The sequence below is a fragment of the Pongo pygmaeus genome, chromosome 11, assembly GCF_028885625.2.
Source record: "Pongo pygmaeus isolate AG05252 chromosome 11, NHGRI_mPonPyg2-v2.0_pri, whole genome shotgun sequence".
NCBI lineage: Eukaryota > Metazoa > Chordata > Mammalia > Primates > Hominidae > Pongo > Pongo pygmaeus.
In genome coordinates this window covers 115,234,558-115,255,033 of record NC_072384.2, presented here as the reverse complement: position 1 = coordinate 115,255,033, position 20,476 = coordinate 115,234,558, and the positions used below count along the sequence as shown (strand labels likewise).

Here is a 20,476-nt window from a genome sequence, read left to right as displayed (position 1 = left end):
TCCCCAAAGTCCATAACATATTTCTTTTGCCATGGCAGACATGACACACGTTTAAAAGTAATCTGTATTATTACATTTTTCTCATCTACATTTAGAATAAACAACCAATGAAAGAATATATTAAGCCCTAATTAAGGCTTACACCAATATTCTTGGTGTAAATACTCTCACCGTGGCTGATTTAAAGATACTAAAGTGAATGTATTCTGTATTATTACATTTTATTCATCTATGTCTGGAATAAACAATCAACGAAAGAATATATTAAGCCCTAATTAAGCCTTACACAGACATTCCTGTTGTAAATACTCTCACCGTGGCTGATTTCAAGCTACCAAAGTGATGTCACTGAATGTGAAGTTGATTAGATGTGCAAGAGCACACCATCATATACTACAGTATTTCTACTATAGGGATAGAAAAAAATGTAAATAACTTCAAAAGCATAGATAATAAGTAAATGCAGTAAAATATTTAGGAAGTGAGTTTTTAATATTTATTACCTTTGCTTTAAAAAATTATTAATTCTAAGCTCACATAATATAATTTTAAATAATGGCAACATTTAACAAACAGCTGGCAAAACTCCTAAAGATTCCTGAAAATTTAATAAATGGCTCTTGTGAACCTAAACATGCCAGCTAGCACACACCACTGTGGATGGCAAAGCTATATAAATGTGGGTTGTTATTAATAATGTGACTTAATATTTACTCCCTCGCTCAAGTTGCCCTGAAAGGCAAGCTTTTAAAAAAATATTTCAGGGCTTTAATTTTACTCTATTTGCTTGGTCGCAATGGGGCTTTTCTTTGAATAGCTAAGCACCATATTTCCAAATCTCTTAGGGTGGCATATACGAACAGATAAAAATCTCAGCCATTATTTATTGATAGCTGCTAGCTTCCCTTTCAGAAAGTGACTTTTCACTGATCCTTCCCCAAATTCTAGGAGTTCCTTATTACATTTAGCTGTGTACTAACTATAATCACTACTATATAATAGGTATTAGGTTGAGCCAGATGAAATTGCTGTTGTCTGACCATTTTTGACCTAGAAAACCAGTAATTTTATATGCTTCAATCAACACTTTTGCTCTAGTCAAACTGGTAGTGATGTTCCCCTATCATTTGTGTGTCTGCATTCCTATGATTTTGCCCATCTAGAACAATTTTCCTCCTCCCTTCTACTACTCAAACCTAAGACTTAACTCCCACTGTCACCTCTCCCACAGATATCCATGATCGTTCCAATCTTCATTAAGCATTTGTAAGGATTCCCTCCCATGACCTTTTGTGATACTTTATGTGGATTACAGAATTGAACACTTAATTATAATGTCTCATATTATTTATACTGTGTCTTGCATAGTCTTAATAACTAGGAACTAAATTCTCTGAGAGGAGAGACTATAACAAACTTTTTCTGTAATTAACAATGTATAATTGTGCTGAAAATGGGTATGAACTCGTATTTCAACTGATTGGGATTTAAATAACATCCTTTACTGAAGTTGAACGTAATTAAAACTAGGTTATGTGCTACTTATGTGCTTGGGCTTTGGAGTCAGGCAAACCTGGAACTATTTCCTTGCTCTGTTATCTGTAAGCTATATGTTTTTAGGAAAGTCAATAAATATCTTGAAGTCCCTTTTCCTCTTCTGTCAAACGGGGTAATGGTGTCTATACTACTGGGTGATTGTTAGGATTATATGATGAATCTGGATTATACAGAATTTTTTCTAGAAAATATAACCAAAGCAATATATTTTTCTCAATGATTTGAGTAAAATCAGGGAAGGAAAGATGATCATGGTGTTTGGTTTAAGAATAAAGAGAACACAAGGTTATATTTATTTTTATGATTGTATTTTTTGGTTTGACTCGGCTTCCAAATTTCCCAAATTAATACCTAAAAATGGTATGTGTGTATTGTGTGTGTATATACATTTACTGTATTAGTCTGTTCTCAAGCTGTTAATAAAGACATACCCAAGACTGGGTAATTATAAAGGAAAGAGGTCTAATTGACTCACAGTTCCACATGGCTGGGGAGGCCTCACAATCATGGCGGAAGGTGAATGAGGAGCAAGGTCACTTCTTACATGGCAGCAGGCAAGAAAGCTTGTGTGGAGGAATGCCCGTTTATAAAACCATCAGATCTCATGAGACTTATACACTATCACAAGAACAGTATGGGGGAAGCCACGCCCATGATTCAATTATCTCCACCTGTCCCCACCTTTGGCACGTGGGTATTATTACAATTCAAGGTGAGGTTTGGGTGGGGACACAGCCAAACCATATCATATACACATACATATATATGTATATATACACACACACTTATATATACATATATACACACACATACATATATACACACATGCTCTTATTACCTAAAAAAATTCTGATCTATTTATTATTCTTGAACCTAGAGTTTTTTGTACAGTGGTAAATGCTAGCATTTATTAGGAACTTAATATGTTCCAAGCACTTTTCTAAGTGTATTAGCTTATTTTATCCATATAATAGCAGTAAAGTATTTTCTGTTATCCCTACTTTACAGATGAAAAAATATGTAAGCTATATTTTGAGATAGTGAGAAAAGTAACTAAAGGCATGAGCGAAATTTAATAGACTACGTCTGATAATTGTAATTAAATTTTAAGTCAGCGTTCTAAATTCTAAATACATTGCTGAAGGGCTCTTAAGGATTATTACCAATAAGAGTAAAATGAGTCCAATATGAACAAGGTATAATTTCTAAAAGAATATATATGGATAAAGAAAAATCAAGCTGAAATGCATGTTGTAATTGATCATTGCTTTTACAGATAATGGTATACAGTCATTCTTTTTTTTTATTCCTATATTTATTGAACACAAATTGTATATGAGGCATATTTAAATATATTGGTTACTTCTCACTTGTGCTTTGAATGAAATTTAAATTATTGCATGAATTTTGATTAAACTGATTACAGAATTTTGAAACACAATGGAACCCAAACTAGGGCCAATGCTCATTTCCTAAATGAACATTTTATGTGCAAACAAACAGCTGCTAGAATCCAACAGAATTTAAAACAAGCTGTTTGTAAATTTTACTGACAGCTGTTTTTGGTGATTTTTGTCAACAGAATTTTCCTGCTTTGCATCACAGCATCCTTTTATTATACTATCCCCTCAAAGTATAACTTGCTTGCTTTAATCACATTTACAGAGATTTATGACTTGATGCTTATTCTGTGGTAGAGCTTCTCAACACAAAATGTCAGTGAGCCTGTTATAAATTGCTTCTGGCATTCCTACTCTATCTTTTATTTGGCTGGGAGTATTTCCACCTGAAAGTGATAAATTCCTGTTATAACCACTTTATGTGCTTCAGTAATTACACTGTACAGAAAAAGAGGATTTCTACTGAGGTGTCTCCTTAAAAATAGCAAGCAATAAAAGGCAGTGGAATGGGCTGAACTCTGAAGTCTACTGAACAAAAAACAACGACCAGTGAAATATCTGTGTCAGACTGAATTTGATAAATGATCAGGAAGTACAGAAGATACCAAAGCCTTTAAAACAACTACTGTGGGGTCACAGTAATGTAACTATGTCCTTAGACTAGTTACTTTCAAGCCTGTGACAGAAATTTGGCAGGTGCCCACAAGAATGGAGTTAACATCCTTTCAAAAACAATCTTAAAACATCTAGATGCTTCTAGAGACTTGGGTAATTCTAAACTAAATGCCAAGGTATACATGACATAGGGACTGAATTTGTATGTACTAGTCAAAGAGACTGTGGCATGCTAAAACGGTTCAGTACAGTACACTGCAGCCAATAACTTGATCAATACATATACACACAATTGAACTGATTGAAATACACATTAATCATGATGATATTCATGGGTGGTTTGTTTGCTTCATATACGCTGTCTCTAGGACATAAGACAAAATTACTGTTTTTAATTGCTTAGGGTTTTTTTTGTTCTTAAATGAGCAAAAAAATGATGTAAATAAAAGAAGTTTAAGTTAATGAAACAAAATTATAAACGTTTTCATTGTCACGTCCTAATATGCCAACGATGGTGTTAGGAATCAGGTGGATACTTTATCTGAGATGCTACTAAAAGAGATTATAATCAGTAAATAGGATTTAAGCTTCCGTTCAAGGTGATTGCATTATATTTGCATAGGAATTGCTACTGCAAGTATCTCTGTTTCAATAGCCACAGAATAAGTGGTTCCTTGCTTAGAATATGTACTCTTTCATAGGAGAAATCATAAGCAAGTGTAGCTGGCTTCATGCAACTCAACAACACCAGTCCTAACAATGGAAAAATATGTTGTGCACTTATTGTGTTTTAAGCTTTAATATATATATTAAAGTTTAGGACAGTCCATTGCAAAGGGATGTCCATTGGTTGTGCTGCACTTCTGGTTTAGGACAGTTTCATAAACTGTAATTCCTTTCTCACCACAACCCTTTGAGAATGAGATTGACATACATTAATCCTAAATTTACCAAAGATGAAACTAAGTTCCAAGATGGGTTACACAATGGACGAAATTGTAGGAAATGTCAAGGCTAGGTTTATAATTCAGTTCTGCTTGACTCCAGATCACTGTATACTTAATCATTAAGCCACATTGAATTTCAGAAAAAAAACAGCACAAAGCATATGACTTTACCTTAATAGCATCATATAAAGGCAAGCTCAGTCAAATGTGCAGAGCACACACCACAGTCCTAGATGCTGGGATGGTCTTCTCTATTCCATCAATTACCATATTCAATTGCTCCTTATCGAGTGTTTCAAACTGCATTTTTTTTTGGTGGGGACTACATTTCATAGAGGGGTGCTTGCAACAAAATTTGTATCTGACAAAAAGAATGCTCTCAGGAAGTTGAAGTGGCCTATTCCAGTGCATAATACCATAATTAAAAATCAGAGAAGAATTAATATAAAGGTAAGAATTTGTGAGATATCTTTACACTCCTTGGGAGTAGAGTCTGAGTATTATGGATATCCCATTTTGCTTGTTATATATGTTTATCTAAGTGAATATGAGGAAGATTTACCTCTTTGTAAAACACTTCATAACACAAAAGAAGAGAAAACAGCATTTTGACTGTTTTCAACAAACCATTATATAAGCCTGAAGATCAGAAAAGAAATCAAGGCTGGAGATGCCTTCATAGCATGGTAACATTACAGAGGGTAACTGAAGCAGTCGGGGGGATGAGGGTTTAAGTGGGCCTGCAGAGAGGAGAATGGGTAAATAAGGCTGAAGCAAGCTTATCTGCATGCCTCAGAATCCACCCAGGACTAGAGTGTTACAGCGGGGGAGGGATGGATGATTTTGAGTCTAGGATACTTGGGAATACTGCTTACTAGGAAGAGAACAGACTAGGAGTGAAATGGAGCAACAAGTCTAAACTTTTATGTACACAGGAGGTCCTTGCAGGGAAAACTCTGAAAAAGAAATGATACCATTTAGCCCTTTTTAAAGTGAGAAGAGGAGGACATTGTTCATGTCCTAAACCATGGCTTTACTGAGACCCTGCTGATGGCTGGAGTTCCCTGTAGAACTTTTTCTCTGGGACAAGAATTCCAGGATTTTACACATTGTTGGGTGTACCCCATGGGAGAAGGAATTTGCCCTTGAAACTCAGGATCCAGGGTTAAGAGGAAGAGTTGGTTCAAAACAAACATCTCATCTCCACTAAAGGCAAAGCACCAGCAAGCTAAGCTTTAGAAAAGCAAGGCTGGAAGGAAGAAAATGGAATGGGAAGTTGCACATCGGAGAGTAACCCTGCTTATTCTGAGTTTCATTATGGCCACTATTAAACAGCTGCCACGAATGTCATGACCCCTGGGGAGATGGAACAGGACAATGGCAGAAGAAAGGAAAAAAGCAAACAAACAGTAGAAAGAACTAATTGTAGCTGCATCATAATTCATTTAATAGCATGGTATGAATACACCAATTATAAATGTTTGGTCCCAAAGCATTTTACCAAAATGTGCAATTTTCATTTACTCTGATCACAGTTAAATTGTGCCCTAAGTACAGTGGCGCACACCTGTAGCCCCAGCTACTTGGGAGGGTGAGGCACAAGAATCGCTTGAACCCCTTGAACCCAGGAGGCAGAGGTTGCACTGAGCTGAGATTGTGCCACTGCACTCCTGCCTGGGTGACAGAGCAAGACTCTGTCTCCCCTGCCAAAAAAAAAAACACAAAAAACTGTGCCCTTAATAAAAAAATATAATTGAGAAAAATGTTCAGTGTTATTCTTTAGTAAATAAAGCATTAACAGTACTGATTATATATAATCATCTTCAATCAGTTACCATTTATTGAGTACTTATGGTGTATGTGATTTTACATTTAATCTTATTTAATAGTCCTCCAAATCTACCTGATAAATATTATCCCCATTTTGCAGACAAGGAAACTAATGCTCAGAGAGCTTAAGGCTTGGTTTAAATCACACAATTATTTAGTGAAAGTGGCATTATAAGTGGGACAATCTGTCTCCTGAAATCCTCAGTTTACCCCATTAACACCATAGTATCTCTCCAGGTTTTAATGTTTTAGATTTTCGTTCTTTTCTTTTTCTTTCTTTTCTTTTTTTCCTTTTTTTTTTTTTTTTTTTTTTTTTGAGACAGTCTCGCTCTGTTGCCCAGACTGGAGTGCAGTGACACCATCTCGCCTCACTGCAACCTTCACCTCCTGGCTTCCAGCTATTTTTCTGCCTCAGCCTGGCTAATTTTTATATTTTTAGTAGAGACGGGGTTTCACCATGTTAGCCAGGCTAACCTGACCTCAAGGGATCCACCTGACCTCAAGGGATCCACCTGCCTTGAACTCCTGACCTCAAGGGATCCACCTGCCTTGGCCTCCCAAAGTGCTGGGATTACAGGTGTGAGCCACCGTGCCTGACCCATTTTAAGTTTTCTAGAATTTGATTTCTCCCACGCTCAACAAAGAGTAAGCACTGGCTTAACAGGACTAATAAGGACTAACTTCTTAGGTGCCTCTGGGTTTAAAAAAAAAAATGGTTCGTTTGTGTGCTATCATAGTTTCAGTTAAAACATTTAATAAAGCCTTATTTAGTTGTGCTTATTCTAACTAACCAAGTGTGTGATTTTGGTCAAGTCATTTAAACTCCTTGAGTTTTCATAATTTAGTGGAGCTACAAGGCACAGTGGCTCACACCTGTAATCCCAGCATTTTGGGAGGCTGAGGCGGAAGAATTGCTTGAGGCCAGGAGTTCTAGAGCAGCCTGGCCAACATAGAGAGACCCTGTCTCTACAAATAATTAAGAAAAAAATTAGCCAGGCATGGTGGGGTGCACCTGTACAGGTCCCAGCTACTCGGGAGGCTGAGGTGGGAGGGTCACTTGAGCCCAGGAGTTCGAAGCTGCAGTGAGCTGAGATCATACCACTGTACTCCATCCTGGACAACAGAGTGAGACCTTGTCTCAAAAAATCCTCCAAAAGACCAAAAACATAATTTACTGGGGCCATTAATAATCAAAAAGATCTGGGTTAATATTCTGCCACTGTTGTTATCTGTGCCTCCATTCTGGGCAAGTATGCTTTTCTTTTTACAAATCTTATTTTTCTCTAAAGATGGGGGTCTTGCTATGTTGCCTAGGCTGGCCTTGATCTCCAGGGCTGAAGTGATTCTCCTGCCTCAGCCTCCCAAGTAGTTAGAACTACAGGCATGTGCTGAGCCCCTTGGGCAAGTAAATTAAGATCTCTGAGCCACACCTGCCTCCTCTTATTAAAGAGCAGTGTCTTAGTTGTTATAACAAAATACTATAATCTAGATGGCTTAAGCAACAGAAATTTGTCATATTTCTGGAGTCTAGAAGTCTGAGATTAGGGTGCCAGTATGACTGGGTTTTGGGGAGGGCCCTCTTCTTTTGCGTTCTTGCTGTGTCCTCATGTGGTGGAGAGAGAGAGAACTCTCTCTTCTTACAAGGTCATTAACCCCATCATGGGGCTCTGCCCTCATAACCCCATCTAAATCTAATTACCACCCAAAGGTCCCCTCCAAATACCATCACGTTGGAGTTACAGTTTTTAATATATGAATTTGGGGGTGACCCATTTCATAGGGTCCCTATAAGGCTTCAGGCAGGTATTAATATAGGAAAGCACTTAAAGCCGGGTCTGGCTTGGATAGGTAGTTCAATGATTCAACAAACACTTCAGCACCTACCTGGAGCCAAGCACTGCATGTGCCACATGAAGCTGTATTGGGAAATGAGTCACATGAAGTCAGTCTCTGGCCTTTTGGAGGTTTTGAACTAGAAGGGGACAGGCACATAATCCTATGTGTGTATCTACATACACAGGTGATACGATGCACCTGCGAGAATCTAGTCTAGGAACTAGGAAAACCTTTAAGGAGTGATATTTGAGCTGTATTCTGAAGGATGAGGAATGGAGAGGAGGCCAATTCCAGGTTCCAAAGTGAATCTTTGTGCGAAAGCCATGAGGCAGCAAAGTGCAGGGGCTTTTAATGACCTAAGGGAACGCATTGTGGGGTTGGGACCATGACGGCCAGAGGTTTTGACAAGAGGCTAGTCAAAGAGCAGAGAAAAACTTTAAAGAGTTTTAAGAAAGGGAAGTGCCACGATGAGTTTTGTGTTTGGAAATGTTTTAGGCGGCCACACCATAGTCTCGGGACTGGCTGGGACCTGGATAGACATTTGGATATCAGCTAGAAAGCTACGACAGGAAACCAGGCGAGAACGAGGCAACTGAGGATGTTGTGGAGCAGAGACGGAAAGAAAATGGGTGCATTCGAGACAAGTTAAGGGGAAAAATGCAACGACTTGGAAATGAACTCGGGGGGCGGCAGGAAGGCATGACGGGTTGCTCTGTAGGTCTTATCTGTAAATTACGGCGATCAGTGAAAGATCCGGAGGAGGAAGGTGGACACACTCTCTAACAAAAAAAAACGCTTTTTGAAATTTTATACCAATATTTTAAAAGTAAACCAGATCTTTTCAGATATGCCTTTGAGCTGATATTTGTAACTAGTTAGAATTAGAAACTTTCCTTATTTTTACTCAGTTACAATTTACGCCACAGCTGAGGTGAGAGGAAAGAAAAGGTTGCTTTCTTATGAACAAAGAGTGGGTACCTTCAGTATCGTGGGCAAAGCTTTTCCAAGTCCAACAGTAGTCAAAACAGCGCTTTTTATAAATAACACTCAGCTAAAAGTTTCTGGGTTTGTGATTGTTCCAACGGTTAAGTTCGGATGAGGGTCCCTGGAGTCGTAGCTCCCAGGAAACGGCGACTGGCTTTCCACCTGGACTTCATCCGTCCAGGCAGCCCAGAGGGGCTTCAGGCCCCGCCCTCTCTCCTGCCAACTTCAGCCTCGCGACTGCGGCCCCGCCCTCAGGCCCCGCCCCTTCGGTCAGGCGGCGTGCTCTCGCGGCACGGCGCCTGGGCCCCGCGCGCCGGGACCTCGGTTTCAGCGGTCCTGTCCTGCCACGAGGCCCCTAAGCCCCACCCCTGGGCCCCCGCGCTTCAGGACTTTGGTTTCGACCGTCCTGTCCCGCCCCCAGGCCCCTAGGTCCCGCCCCCAGGCTCCTAGGCCCCGCCCCCTCTGTCCCGCGGCGTGTTCTCGCGGCCCCGTCCCTAGGACCCGCGCGCCGGGACTTTGGCAAGTTTCAGCCGTCCGGCCCCGCCCCCTCGGTCCCAGGGCTCTCGCGGCCCCGCCCCTGAGTCCCACGCGCCGGGACTTTGGCAAGTTTCAGCCTCCAGCCCCACCCCTAGGTCCAGCCCACTCGGCCAGCGGCTGGCTCTCGCGGTCCCGCCCCTGTGCCCTGAGCGTCCCTATTTTGGGAGCATTTCGGCCGCCGTGCCCCGCCGTGCCCCGCCCCGCCCCGCCCCGCGCACCCCGCCCCTCTGGCGGCCCGCCGTCCCAGACGCGGGAAGAGCTCGGCCGGTTTGGAGTCGCTGGTCTGCAGCTTCCCTGTGGTTTCTCAAGGCCTCCTTGCTTCCCGCTCTCCGAGAAGCCTTTCATCCGAAGGCGGGACGATGCCGGATAATCGGCAGCCGAGGAACCGGCAGCCGAGGATCCGCTCCGGGAACGAGCCTCGTTCCGCGCCCGCCATGGAACCGGATGGTCGCGGTGCCTGGGCCCACAGTCGCGCCGCGCTCGACCGCCTGGAGAAGCTGCTGCGCTGCTCGCGTTGGTAAAGACGGAGCCTCGAGGGGGTGGCTGCGAGGGCACGGGTCGCCCAGTTTCTGGGGGCGGGGGAATCTTTTCAAATATCCCGTTTCCTCCTTCCGTTCCCGCGCTGCAGTCGGGTCGGCGTGCGGTTAGCATCTGCCCGGGGATATAGTATTAACAACTTCTGCCTCTCATTTACTTTATTTTTGGGCGACTTACCAGCCTCCCGTTGCCCTGAATCCAACTGAAACGGTAGTTTTTGAACTTCAGCGGGCTGAAGAACCGTCTGGAGGTGTGGCTAAAAAAAATGTTCATCCCGGCCCCGCCTCCAGAGTTTGAATCTGGGGCTGGGGTGGGGCTGAGGCTTCTGCGTTTTTCACCCGGCCCTGGATTACCCCGTTGCTTTCCGGGAGCTATGGCGCATTGGGCTGGCGGGCCGCCCCGAGACCCTCTAAATTAGAAGCAGCTGCCACTCTAAGTTAAACTGGCCTTTTTGACATTTTCTCCGTGCCAGCTTTTTCGGGTTAGATGGGGTGGAGCATCGGATATCTACCATAGTTGTAGATTGAAGATGGCACGAAATTTCTCATTTTCCTAGTTTGCTCAAAAGACTGTATGTCTGTTGTCCCAGCTCTTAGTGATGCTGTTTATTGTTTTCTTACATGCTGTCACACTGTGGGAGTCCTCTCAGGGTTTTCATTCCGTCCAAAGACATTTTCATGAGTGTTACTTCTTGCTTTTTTCGTGTAGCTCTTTCTAGTATACAAACCAGGAAGGTTTGTAAAACCCAAGAAAGGTTTGTCTCATTTTCACTTCTTCTAAAAAGCATTTTTATTGAGCACTTGCTGTGTGTACAGCTAAGTATTTCTGTATGAAGATCACTGGCAGGTTTTTTATTTGCAGCTGTCAAAAGCTTATATCCTTTTTGGACTTTTTTTTCCCCTTTGATTTCTAACTTGCAGAACTTAAGTTACTTAGTTGCATAAAGTATAAGTAACACAACTTTTTCTTTTCTTTTCTTTTTTGGGACGGAATCTCGCTCTGTTGCCCAGGCTGGAGTGCAGTGGCCTGATCTTGGCTCACTGCAAGCTCCGCCTCCCGGGTTCACACCATCCTCCTGCCTCAGCCTCCCAAGTAGCTGGGACTACAGGCGCCCGCCACCATGCCCGGCTAATTTTTTGTATTTTTAGTAGAGATGGGGTTTCACCGTGTTAGCCAGGATGGTCTCCATCTCCTGACCTCGTGATCCGCCTGCCTCTGCCTCCGAAAGTGCTGGGATTACAGGCGTGAGCCACCGCGCCCAGCCAAACTTTTTCTTTAAAAATGAAAAGGACTTAACTGTCAGAGTTTTGCACTTATATTTTCTTTCACGAAAACTTTTAATATCTATGACAAAATGACATTGCAGTTCTTAGAAAAGTGACACTTTTGCTAGAGTGAGTACATGAAGACGAGTTGTGTATTTGTTTTCCTGTTGCACATGGGTCATCTGAGAACAGGAAATTTAAAACTGGCACTGCTAGTTGCAATAACAGAAGCATTATAGTTCACACCTCAATAGTCCAACGAAAGTTAGACATTCCGTTGGCACATACCTATGTGGAAGCATAGGGCTTCACTTAGACTGTAGTCAGAATGCCTGAGTTCAGGTTCTAGCTTTGAAAATATTGAGTAGGCCAAGTTATTAATCTCTCTGAGCCTCATTTTCCGCATATAAGTAATACTAATGATTAGCTTATTTTCTCGTGAGGATTCATTAATAATCATAAATTTATTGAGCACCCATAAAGTGCCAGACCCTATTCTGGGTATTGGGGATTTGTTAGTGAACAAAGCAGACAGTAAATTCCAGCCCTTAGGGAGCTTATATGGAAGAAACAAAATGAAATTTTACATGTATGTAAAGTATTGAGTTTGGTGGTTGTGATAGAATAAATGATAAATAATGGGTGTCTTAATCTAAAAGAATGTGGTGTTTGCTTGCTAGATGATTTGGGAGAGACAAAATAGATAATAATATATGAATATATGTTGTCCTGAAAAATAACAAAGCCGGTTTCACTTTTTATCCCCTACGAAATATTTTTCCAATTTCTAACTGAAGTGAGTAGACAGTAAGAGGCAAAGGAGTGTAAGCAGACATCAGTAACTAGGCCCAGACTTTTAGCATGGCTCACCCATTTGACTAGAGAATGCCACTGAATGCCATTGATTTTTTTTTTTTTTTTTTTTTTAGTTTGTATCCGAACCTCTTTGGATGAACTGAATCTTAACTCTTAGACTGCATGTTTTCACGTTGGGGTCTGCAAATTTTTTCAGTAAAGGGCCAGATAATTAATATTTTAGGCCTTTCTGCCCGCAGATAGTTTTTGTTCTTATTTATTTTTACTTCCCTTAAAAATGTAAAAACCATTCTTTCCTTAAGGGCTGTACAGAAACAGGCTGCTGGCTTGGTTTGGCCCACAGGCAATAGTTGCTAAACTGTCGATAAAGTTAGCAACTTGATAAACTTAATGTCTTAAGTTTAAAAATCCTTTTTGGTATACAATTTTATATCACATGGGTTGCCTTTTTTTTTTTTTTTTTTTTAGACAAGTTTCACTCTGTCACCCAAGCTGGAGTGCAGTGGCATGATTTCAGCTCACTGCAACCTCCGTCCCCCCGGGTTCAAGCAATTCTCTTGCCTCAGCCTCATGAGTAGCTGGAACTACAGGTGCATGCCACCATGCCCAGCTAATTTTTGTATTTTTACTAGAGATGGGGTTTCATCATGTTGGCCGGGCTGATCTCCAACTCCTGACCTCAAGTGATCCGCCCACTTCAGCCTCCCAAAGTGCTGGGATTACAGGCGTGAGCCACCATGCCTGGCCTTTACATGGGCTTTAATATTTAGAAATGATTTTGCTTTCCTCTGTAAATGTCTCTGCAACTTTGGCACTATCTATAGTGAAAAAAGCATGGCCAGCTGCACCTTACTCAAGGAGGAAAAGCATTCTTCCTACCTCTGCCTTTGCCCTGGTAGCCTCCTGACATTGCTGGCAAGGAGCAACTCAGAATGGTCTGCTTCTTACATTTGCTACCCTCCATTCAAAGCAGTGTCATATTATTTGAAATTGTGTCAGTATGTCCTTTTACAGAGTTTCAGAGTTCTACCCAGTGGGCTAGTGATTACCCCGATTACCCTCACATTCAGCTCGCAGCTGACATCTGTCTTGTGTTGCACATGGATCTGTTTTGCAGCAGGCATTACTTGCTGGTGAGGGTGGATTGGTACATAACCGGGCATCCTTTCTTGACCTTTAACATGAATATGGCTTCAAGGTGAAGCCGATGAAAGTGTTCAAGAAGCCAGATGTGACATTTATATTAGGACCAAGCCTCACAACCAGAAAGAAGCTATTTAAGGATTTGGAAAAATGAGACAGGAAGACCATATTATTTGAGAGGCTGGCAGAAAGCACAGTAATAATGTGTTCCTAAAGGAAGCAGGAAATGATAATAGGAGCTGTAGTGTAGAAGCCCCAGGTGTTATATAACACTGTTTTGTGAATTAATAGGTACCTCTTGGCATATTTTTGAGGGTGAGAGTGGGATTAGACATCTATGACAATTGTAACTTGGGCCATTTTAGTCAGCTTTTTATGAAAAGTTAGAAAGTAATCCTTTAACCTTTATGATAGGTATTTTTTTTTTTTTCTGAGTTCTTGTTTAGGAGGTGATCAAGCTTAATTTTGAATTCTCTCATACTTTGAGGCAGCATAGTGTAGACGTTAAATGTGTGGAATCTGGAGTTAGATTCCCTGGGTTCAAATCCTGGCTCCATTGTTTAGGTTATTTTATCTTTTTATGCTTCCTTTTCTTCATCTGCAAAAAATGAGTTGATATTCATAAGATGCCTTGAGCAGTGTCTGTTATGTACTAAATACTATATGAATATTTGTGAAATAAAGAATAGGTTTTCTGACTCCAGGTTCAGCTTTTGCCTTTGTTCATGAGTTTTGAATGTTCAGAGGCATTCTCACAGAGCAGTGATCCCCCAATGGAATGATTTCTCCCTGGCACTGGTTATTCATTAGAATAACAAGAAATCACTGAGACACTGTGTAAGGGGTGATAAGGTGATGCATTTTCTACTTCTACCCTTAAGGAGTGTATGTTTAATTATAAGGGATAAAATAAATACAATTTCAGGTAAATTGTCGTGCAGGTTGACATAGTGCTGAGAAGAGTACTTGGGTAGGGCCAGTGGAAGGAAGCTTCATGGGCTTTTAAATTGAGATATGAATAGATTTTCTTTTTTCTGAGACGGAGTCTCCCTCTGTCACCCAGGCTGGAGTGCAGTGGCATGATCTTGGCTCACTGCAACCTCCGCCTGCCAGGTTCAAGTGATTCTCCTGCCTCAGCCTCCTGAGTAGCTGGGATTACAGGTGAGCGCCACCACACCCGGCTAATTTTTGTATTTTTAGTAGACACAGGGTTTCACCATGTTGCTCAGGCTGGCCTCGAACTCCTGACCTTGTGATCTGCACTTCTTGGCCTCCCAAAGTGCTAGGATTACAGGCGTGAGCCACCACACCAGGCCGAGATGTGAATAGATTTTTAAAATGGAGCCAGGTTGCGGGGAGCTGGGGTGGTGGGTGTTATTTGCAAATAACTAGCTATAAATAATTGTAGGGTAAAGGGGGACTGGGTCAGGTGAACAGAGAGTTAAGATAGGGTCAAATCAGTGATTAGTAGCCTAACAACAGAATACTCAGTTGGTTTACATAGTTAACTTCCTAAAGAGAGCAATTTGTATAGCTTTCCTGGACTCTGGTTCCTCATCTATAAAATGAGGAAAATGGACTCGTTGATTTGTCAAGTTCTCTCCAGTTTGCAGATTTCATAGTTATTTGTGTCCGCTGGATGAAGTTTAACGTACATGCAGAAAAGGCACAGATCGTTGGTGTTCAGCTTGTATCGTATCTTCCAAGTTAGAATTTATTTGTGAGATGTATTTATTTATGGAATATTTTGAGTGATGTCTGTCTCCTTCAGTTATATATTTAGTAAAACTAGGTTCATGTTTGTAGCCACAATGCCAGACATATAGTTTCTTAGTGTATGTTAAATTAATGTATGAAAGAACTTAGGTTAAGGTAGGATCACATTTGAAGGGCCTTTGCAAGTGGTAATACCAGAAGACCTAGTTAATTTACATGAATCGCTAAGAATCCCCTATAGGTTCCATGTCATTATCCATATACTTTACTTGTTAAACACTTTATTCTTCTAAAGATAAACACAAGAAAAATTGTTTAATTGGCTTGGTGAGCCTGCACATTTAGATGTTCAACATGTTGGTCCACACGTTAAAATTACCTTGAGGATTCTTTAAAATGTAAGAGCATTGTGGGAGCTGTCTTGCCTAATATTAAATAGCAGTTGATATTTCATGGAGATATAGGGGAGCCATTCTATTAAGAAATAGATCTGCCTTAGTATTATAATCTCAGATGAATTTACCTTCCTTTTTTTCTTTTCGAAGAAAATTTTATATCAATAAGAACTTCTTTAAAAAAAAAATTGTTCTCACTACTTAATTCTTCCCTAAGTTATCCTCTGACAGCACTGATCTTTCTAAATCAACTACATGTAAAGTTACAGAAGTATGACTGTAGATGGGGAAAAAGTAGAGTAGCTGAATTTTCAAGGTACAGAAATCCTGTTACCTTGCAAATGTCTTTTCTTATTTGTTTGGATTTTTTCTATCTAATATATATGTATATCAAACAGAAAATAGGGTAAGGATAAAATGGAATTGTTAATACAAATGCATTTTTGTATATAGGCTTCCATTTGGTTCATTCACTGAGAACTTATTGAAATCCTGCAGTTAATCTAGCACCATGCTAGGTAGGTAATGGTGGGTTGGGGAGCTCAGAAAAAATGAAAGTTAAGATCTCTTGTCTGTAGGGCTGGAGTCTAATTTCAAGACAAGAAAAATAGAAAATCAGGAAGTTAAAATATAGATGCTCCTGAACTTGAGATGGGGTTGTGTCTGGATCAACCCATTCTAAGTTAAAAATATTGTATGTCGAAAATATATTTAATATACATAACCTACCAAACATCATAGCATAGCCCAGCCTACCTTAAATGTGCCCAGAACACTAACATTAGCCCAGTTGGGTTAAATCATCTAACACAAAGCCTATTTTATAGTAAAGTGTTTAATAGCTCATGTAATTTATTGAATACCATACTAAAAGTGAAAAACAGAATGACTTCCTGCTGTGGCCCAACATTGTACCTCATATTGCTAGCCTGGGAAAAGATCAAAATTCAAAGTGTGGTTTCTACTGAATGTGTATTACATTTGCAGGATAATAAAGCTGAAAAATTGTGAGTGGAACCATTGTAAGTCAGGGATCATCTGTACAAAATATTTAGTTTTCAAGCCTGGGCAACATGGCGAAACCCCACCTCTACAGAAAATTAGCCAGGTATGGTGGTGTGCACCTGTAGTCTCAGCTATGTGGGAGGCTGAGATGGAAGGATTTCTTCAGCTCAGGAGTTCAAAGCTCAGTTAGCTGTGATCATGCCACTGTACTCCAGCCTGGGCGACAGAGCAAGATCTTGTTTCAAAAAAACAAAAACAACACCCCCTCCTGCCAAATATTTGGTTTTCAACATTGAATCCCAGAGCCCCAACTAGATGCTCTCTTCTTTGTAACTTTAGAACATTTTGTACATCTTTTAAGTCATATTAATTTGGTTTATGTAATTAATCGGCCAGATTATAAGTCCCTTAGAAAAGAGTGGAACACAGTCAGCTTTGTTCTTTGGATGTTACATGGCATGAATTTTGCAGAAGTGATGGCTGGAGACTAAAATCCAAGAGTTGGACATAGGCTAATTATAGTTGTAAGAGACACTGGCCTGACCACAGCAGAGTTTTTGTTGAGGAGCAATGAAAGGAAAGGTTGCATGGCTTAGGTGTTACAGATTGTGAAGAACTTTTTAATAGTAAATTTTTTTAAAATGGTAAACAGTATGTGAAAAGAATTAACACAGTATATGGCCATTCAATATTTGTTAAATGAATGACAGATAAGTGTGAATCTTCTTCAGTAACTCATAATTATCAGTTTCTTGTGTATCCTTCAAGAGGTTCTGTGTTCATACAAGCATTGTACTGCCTCAGATAAGCAGATACTAAACACCATGTAGTTGTTGCATGATTCATTTAACCATTTCCTTACTGGAAAAATTTAGGTTGTTTGTGGTCTTTTGCTGTAACAAACAGTGCTGGAGTGATACTGATGTCATGTGCCTTTACATTTAAAATGTTTTGAAATAAAGTTATACATGAACATAGTTGACGGAGTCAATAGGACAGACTATTAATGAAAACATTCTTTGCTTCATCCTTCATCACCCCTGAGTTCTATGCATCAGAAACATCTTTTGTCTTTTTTTTAGTTTTACAAGCATGTACCTCTACATTTCCAAATATGTTTATATTGCTGGGTTTTTTTTTCCATTTTAGACGTTATTAACTTCCTAACTACTCTCAAAGATGAATTTTCTTACTACTGTTAACTTTGACAGTGGAAGTTGAGTGGATGTAGAATTCAAAGTACGAAATAATTTTCAATAATTATTTTGAAGGCCTCGTTCCACAGTTCTGTAGCATCTCTTATTACCCTTGAGAAGTCTTATGCTATCCTGATTCCTTTTTTTAAAAAAAGTATGACATTTAATTTTATTATTTCTCAATTTCTGGAAGGTTTTAGAATCTTGTCTAGATATCTTTGATGTTTGAAAGTTTCATTTTTGCAAGTATCTAGTGTTGCTGAAGGATAAATTCCTGGTAGTGGAATAGCTGAGTTAAAGTTGGATGCATTTATATTCTTGTTAGGTATCTCCTAGCTGTAATAATTTTTTAAAAAATTTTTTCTAAAGATACATGTTCTTGCTATGTTGTCCAGGCTGGAGTGCAGTGGCTATTCACAGGCACGATCATGGCACGCTATAGCCTTGAACTCCTTGGCTCAAGCGATCCTCCTGCCTCAGCCTCCTGAGTAGCTGGGATTGCAGGCATGTGCCACTGAATTTGGCACTCCCTTCTCTCTCAGCTTGGCTCACACACTTACTTCTTGTTCCCTCCCCCAATACACACAAGTGCACATACTTCTTATTCACATTTCCATTATCTTTCCTTATCTGTTAACAGCAACACAAATATATATTCTAACTCACTAATTAGAATAATTAGTACAACTGATCAATTATTCCCACATGTTAAATCATTACTAATATGTGATACCATCTTATTGCTAGAGTGAAGATTAAGAACTATAGCTAAAGAGTTCAGTCATCTTAGGAAGGAAATTTAAAGTTGAGAAACAGAATCAAGGCATTGAGTCAAGTATTGCCAGAGAAAGCCGGAAGGCTATGGACTGCATCCTGGGAGTATGTCTACATGGAGAGGTAGGAAAAGCAGCTAAGGAAATGCTGAAATAGGCAGATCAATGTGTATAAAAATATTAAAATGCGGTGGAAGGAAAGGTTTCAGGAAAGAAGATGAGATCAGTGCTATTTCCCAGAGTGGTCAGAGAAGAGGACCAAGACTGCTTTGGAGAACAGTTTCAGCAGAGTGGAGGGAGTTAAAGCTAGGAAGGTGAGGAGATGGGAGTAGCTGGTATGGAGCACTCATTTAAGAACTTTTATCTGTTCAAGAAAGGGAAGGGATGGAGCAGAAGGTAGAGTGGGAGGTATGATCAAAACAGTGTTTTTTTCTGTGTCAAAGGAGAGATTACCTGTTCATGTGTAGATGCAAATGAGAGAAGAAAGGCAACTATTATGAATATCTAGTGCTTTGGGAGGCAGAAAAGATATGGGAACTAGAGATAGAGTAGCACATTTTAGGAAGAGTGACTAAAGGAGATCGAATTTTCCTCTTAGACTCAAGGAAGGGGTAAGATGACTGGTGAGGAGATAAAAATGTATTTAGGTGTTAAAAAACTTACACCATTAAGTTCCAGTAAAGTTAATGAGATGAGGAAGCATAGAGATTGTTTTGAATAGCCATCTATTCATTTGTTTGTTTACTTATAGAATATCGAATACATGACTTTGGTAGAGATACAAAAATGAAGAGGCTACCAAATAAATTTTATGTCTTTATTTTATTTTATTTTATATTTTTGAGACAGAGTCTGGCTCTGTCACCCAGGCTGGAGTGCAGGGGTGTAATCTCGGCTCACCTCAACCTGTGCCTCCTGGGTTCAAGTGATTCTTGTGCCTCAGCATCCGAAGTTGCTGGGATTACAGGCGTGCACTACCATGCCTGGCTAATTTTTATATTTTAAAATTTTTATTTATTTATTTTTGATACAGGGTCACGCTCTGTCACCCAGTCTGGAGTGCAGTGGCTCAATCTTGGCTCAGTGCAACCTCCACCTTCCAGGTTCAAGTGATTCTTGTGCCTCAGCCTCCCAAGTTGTTGGCATCACAGGCATGCACCACCACACCTGGCTAATTTTTGTATTTTTAGTAGAGACAGGGTTTCACCATGTTGCCCAGGCCGATCGAGCTCCTGGCCTCAAGTGATCCTCTCGCCTCGGCCTCCCAAAGTGCTGGGATTACAGGCATGAGCCTCAGTACCCGGTTGCTACCAAATGAATTTATAGAGAGGTTTATACATCTTTCTTTCCCTTTTTTTTTTTTTTTTTTAATAGTGGTTATTCACAGCCTGAGTGGGCAGGGAAGAAGTAGACTCTGGGGCCTATCTAGCATTATAGATTGCCATCCATGAGTGTCTAAGAGGTCAGCACAATTAGGTGTAGTGGTGAAGGTGGCTTGGAAATAGTTAACTCTGGCCTGGGCTAGATAGGGAATCCAAGGTGCTACGGAACTGAATGGTCTTCTTTCAAGGTAGAGAGCAACCTGAGGGTGGAGGTTTGGCCAGGGCGATGCCATAAAAGACATAAAGGAAGGATATTATGATAGGAGGAGCTTGCCACAAAAATAGAATTCAGTACACTTGATGGGGAAAAGGAGGTTAGGTTTGGTAGGTCAAATAACAGAAATTATAGGCACAGTATGAATGTTAAAAGATGATGTTAATTGGCAGAGTCACAAGTTGTATTTTTATCAGTACGTTTTACATACTGAGATATAAAAATCAGACATGGTGAGTTTTTAAGAAGTATTAGGTTTTGTAATGTCAGTGAGCACCATTTTCAGTATCTTGAGAATAACACTGTGGGTGTGTACTCTGTTTTTAGC

General features: G+C 40.3%; 1 protein-coding gene and 1 long non-coding RNA gene across 5 annotated transcripts in view; one reads left to right on the top strand and one right to left on the bottom strand.

The window, feature by feature from the left end:
* The window catches only part of LOC129031918 (uncharacterized), a 149,185-nt gene extending 139,729 nt beyond the window's left edge, over positions 1–9,456 (bottom strand). Inside the window, exon 1 of one of the 2 annotated variants that reach the window (XR_008501148.2) lies at positions 9,164–9,456. This is a non-coding gene — a long non-coding RNA (uncharacterized LOC129031918). The remainder of the gene's footprint in view (positions 1–9,163) is intronic. The other variant, XR_008501147.1, reaches the window with a different exon arrangement.
* A 337-nt stretch (positions 9,457–9,793) lies between these two features.
* The window catches only part of BARD1 (BRCA1 associated RING domain 1), an 88,556-nt gene continuing 77,873 nt past the window's right edge, over positions 9,794–20,476 (top strand). Inside the window, exon 1 of one of the 3 annotated variants that reach the window (XM_054478220.2) lies at positions 9,794–10,223. In XM_054478220.2, coding sequence (XP_054334195.1) covers positions 10,066–10,223 — 158 coding nt within the window. In that variant the 5' untranslated portion in view covers positions 9,794–10,065. Of the gene's footprint in view, positions 10,224–18,279; positions 18,677–20,476 lie in introns of those variants that run through there. The other 2 variants (XM_054478222.2, XM_054478221.2) reach the window with 2 other exon arrangements.